The sequence below is a fragment of the Trachymyrmex septentrionalis genome, unplaced genomic scaffold (assembly GCF_001594115.1).
Source record: "Trachymyrmex septentrionalis isolate Tsep2-gDNA-1 unplaced genomic scaffold, Tsep1.0 scaffold86, whole genome shotgun sequence".
Lineage (NCBI taxonomy): Eukaryota > Metazoa > Arthropoda > Insecta > Hymenoptera > Formicidae > Trachymyrmex > Trachymyrmex septentrionalis.
In genome coordinates this window covers 828,362-833,059 of record NW_017306049.1, presented here as the reverse complement: position 1 = coordinate 833,059, position 4,698 = coordinate 828,362, and the positions used below count along the sequence as shown (strand labels likewise).

The 4,698-nt window shown below is 28.8% G+C and overlaps 1 protein-coding gene across 4 annotated transcripts in view; it reads left to right on the top strand.

The window, feature by feature from the left end:
• The window catches only part of LOC108755185 (glycogen [starch] synthase), a 14,330-nt gene that overhangs the window by 6,371 nt on the left and 3,261 nt on the right, over window positions 1-4,698 (top strand). For all 4 annotated transcript variants that reach the window (XM_018498048.1, XM_018498047.1, XM_018498046.1 and 1 more), the window contains 3 exons: window positions 1,495-1,691; window positions 1,773-1,965; window positions 4,071-4,333. In XM_018498048.1, coding sequence (XP_018353550.1) covers window positions 1,495-1,691; window positions 1,773-1,965; window positions 4,071-4,333 — 653 coding nt within the window. The remainder of the gene's footprint in view (window positions 1-1,494; window positions 1,692-1,772; window positions 1,966-4,070; window positions 4,334-4,698) is intronic.

Below are 4,698 nucleotides of genomic sequence, written 5' to 3'. Positions count from 1 at the left end.
CAAAAATAAGAATTTATTTTTGTTAATAACTTTTTAACGAAAGATGAGCGACAGCTAAAACGTGTTGGAGGTTACTCAGGGTCATGACAACATATGTCAAAATAAAGGTCATCGGAGCTGACTCCCCTGTTAATAATTATCTTTTTATTTCTTGTAGTTTTTAATATTCGACAATTAATATCTTTTTGAACTATTGCGAAAATTGCAAAATGGTAAAGGATCTTTTGATTCAGTTTAATCCGCTTTATCTACACACGAGCGCTTTGTCAAAACTTACCTCTCTCTCTCTCTCTCCCTCTCCCCCTCCCTTCCTCCCTCCCTCTCAATCTCTCTCTCTCTCTCTCTCTCTCTCTCTCTCTCTCTCTCTCTGTGTGTGTGTGTGTGTGTGTGTGTGTGTGCGTGTGTGCGTGTGCGTGCGTGCGTGCGCGCGCGCTTGTGTACATATATATAGGATGTTCCAAAAAGGTCGAGAAAATATATTGTAAATTTTACAGAAAAGTGTTTCAGACAAAGTTATAGAGTTCAAAAGGATCAGTAAATAGATCTTTTTGAATCCTATAACTTTTCTCTGAAACACTTTTTTGTAAAACTTATATTTTCCGAGATATTCAGGTGTCTCGACCTTTTTAGAACACTCTGTATACATATATATAACGTGCGCGCGCGCCCACACACACACACACACACACACACACAAAAAAGTCTCGGAACGGCTGATTATCTCAGAAAGTATTGGTTTATTGGAAAAATTTCAGACAAAAAGTTGTAAGGTTTAAAAAGATCTATTTATCGATCTTATCAGTTTGACCTTCGGTAGTCACCAATGTCAGATCAAGGTCGCATCAATTTATTTTAAATAGAAACTCATTTTTCATATTCCTATTAGCTTTAGCTCCTCGAAAACTTTTCGAAACACTATAATATAATATTTTTTTATTAAGTACGTTTTGATTATGCTTGAAAATTAGAATACCGCCAGTATTAGAGCATTATCCAAGATGCATCGCGTGGAGATCACAGTCGGATTTACATCTCGTGTGCGTGTGCGCGCGCGCATGTATGTGTGGCTGCGCGTGCAGTGTGTGTGTATATGCGTGTGTATCTTAGGTTATCTTAGGTTATATTAATGCCAGCGATATTATAATTTTCAAGTCTCATAATTCGAAAACTGATTAAGAAGAGGTTTTATTATAGTATTCTGAAAAGCTCTCGACATCAGCTTCTGGAATAAAAAAATAGGGTTTCATTTAAAAAAATTGATTTGACCTTGACCTGATCTTGGTGGCGCCACTAAAAATTAAATTGGTGAGATCAGAAACTAGATTATTTTAAACCTTATAACTTTTGTATGAAACATTTTTTTCAGAAATTCTTATTTTTCAAGATATTTAATAGGTCTGGAACTTTTTGTAAACCCTATATATAACAATAATAGTTTTGTGTAAATCAAGATATTTTTTTTCTTTTGTTATATTATAAAATATTTTTATTAAGATAATAACAGGGACATGGTTGGTGGATGGAAATCCTCAAATAATTCTATTCGATATCGGAAGTGCTGCTTGGAAGCTGGACGAGTATAAACAGGAATTATGGGGTACTTGCAATCTTGGAATACCTCATCTCGATATTGAAGCTAATGATGCTGTAATACTTGGATATTTAGTCTGTCAATTTATTGCCGAATTTAGGTAAATTATTACGCTATTATTTTAAAATTATTCTATGTAATTTAATTAATTGTCAATTTTACTACAATAATGAAATAATAGAAAAGCAGCCGAAGGTTACTCAAGCATTCCGCCGAGAGTTGTCGTACATTGTCATGAATGGCAAGCAGGTGTTGGTTTAATCGCTTTGAGAACAAGACACGTGGATGTGGCCACAGTATTTACTACTCATGCTACACTTCTGGGTAGATATCTTTGCGCAGGAAAGACAGATTTTTACAACAATTTAGATAAGGTATATAACTTCTCTTTATTTTATTTCTTTTTTCTTTTCTTCTGTCCTAATCTCTTAACTTGATATACAAGAATTTATAATTCAATCTTAGATGGTTGAAATTTGAGATGGTTTCGGATCCAATTACGAAGTTTACCATTCTTACAGAGTCACACGCTGCCTCTCTCCATCTCTTGATCATATCATATAAATATAACTATCAACTTTATTTGCATAAAAATGTCCTACATAATAAAACGAATAAAGAATAATTTAAAATAATTCTGGCGCGCACAGTAGAAGTGGAAAATATACAAAAATAATTTAAAAATATTATTAACAAAAATATTATATATATATTAGTAAATAAAAATATTATAATAGTTCAATAATAATAAATAAATATTAATAACAATAAGGGCTACGAATTAGATTTCAATATATTCAAATTTTAAAACAGACGTTTCGACCTTATCGTCAGGTTATCTTCAGTATATACAATATAGAAAATTAAAACGCAACATTTGATAAATTCATATAATGGTTAGATATAAAAAATTATAGTTATGCTAACATGATCGTCGTGTTTCTTCGTATATTTTATGATGCAACAATATAATGTTCTCTTTCTTATATTTCTTAGTTAGCATTCATCTATTATATTACTCGCAATTTGTCCATGTTAATGATAAAAATAGTTGAAAATATTGAGTCATTCAATAAAATAAATACACATTTTCAAACGAGAAGGTGTAGCAAGAATATTATTATAAGAATACGCCTTATAATAATAAAAAGTATAAGAAAAAAAAACCTTTTTTTAGTTATTTGTGTAACATATTATTTTCTATTGTTATAGAATAATTTAAGTTACTGAAGAAGCTATGCTAAAATGCTAATAAACTATATACTCGTGTATATATATATATACAAGTATAACAAAAGTAATACACTTGTATATATATATACTATTTAAAATTATTTTTATTTTTGCATAGAATGTTGTATTCGAAATTTTATTTAATAAAACTTGTATTTTTTATTGAATGATATAAAATAAGCTCGAAAAAATGTAAATTATGATTAATAAGTATATATGTATATATATATATATAATTAATTAATTAATTATTATATGTGTATTATTTATATATTCTTCATTTTTTAATTAATTTTTTTAAACACGTTAAAGGAAACTTTTACATTATATTGGGTGGGTTGGAGAAAAAGTTTTGTTCTGCTCTTTTGTTAGCTCAAAATTATATACAGACTATACTTGTTGTAATAATTTTCGACTATCTAACGTGATAGCTTAAAGTTTTTCCTAAAAAGTTTTTAAAAAATCTTCCTATAACTTTTGTTACCAAGTTACATGCGGATTAAATAAAAGAGCATTCTGATTTTGATTGCTCATAATTCCGTTAAAAATCATCGTACCATAATTAATAAAATAGATTCTTAAAGCTGAAACGTTGCTCTATTAAGTAGTGTAATTACCAATTAAAAAAAATAGTAATATATGTACATTTGAGCTAAAAATGTGATGTTACTGTCCTTTTCTTCATTGCGCAATGATTATAACAATAGTAATATCACATTCTTAACTCAAATTTCTGTATATTTTACATTTAAAAATTTTCTAGGATACTATTCGATAGAGCAACGTTTCAGCTTTAAGAATCTGTTTTTTTAATTGCAGTAAAATGATTTTTAATGAATTATGCGCAATCAAAGTCAAAATGCTCCTTTTTACTTAACTCGCAAATAACTTAAGAACAAAAAATCGTAGAAACATTTAAAAAAATTTTTTGGTAAAGAAAACTCCAAACTTTTACGATATAGTCGAAAATTTTCGCAGATTTTTTTGGCATATGACAGACTCACAAAGTGAGAAAAACGATTTCCTTTTTTTCAACTCGTAATTTTCTACATATAAAAATTACAAAACTCACATAAATTAAAAAATATAGTAACCATTCGAAAGTAGAAATTTCAAATTTCAAAATACCGCAGAACTTTTCCTTCAACCTAATATTTTTAATTTATTTTTTTATAAAGAATCAATTTTTTTGATCACGTCCCTTTTGAGACATCCTATTTACAATATCTTAATGTGCTAATTGCAGTTTAGTGTTGATGAAGAAGCAGGGAAGCGTCAGATATATCATAGATACTGTATGGAACGTGCAGCTACACATTTAGCACATGTATTTACAACAGTTTCGGATATTACCGGTTTTGAAGCTGAACATTTGCTCAAACGTAAACCTGATATTATCACGCCAAACGGATTAAATGTAAAAAAGTTTGCGGCATTGCATGAATTTCAGAATTTACATGCTATTAGTAAAGAAAAAATACATGAATTTGTGCGAGGCCACTTTTATGGGTTTGTATCAAAACAAATGTTCTTTACAAACATTAAGATATAATATATGAACAAATAAATCATAAGAAATAGAACATCTAAAATGTTGAAATACTAGTCTCGATAAAAAATATAACTTAACAGTAATCAAGTGGCTAATGATTAAACTCGTTGGCCGTGCTAAATAATTTTTTTACAAATTATTAATTAATAAAACAATATAATTATGTTCTAAGCATAGTCAAACATTTCAAAGATCACAATATCGTAACATTCTAATATGATGTCTGATTGAATATCAAATTATTAAAAATTGCTTGTCAATTTAATTTAATCTGTAATATTATTACAGTAGTTTAATTGCATTTATAAGTCCGGAAAACCAA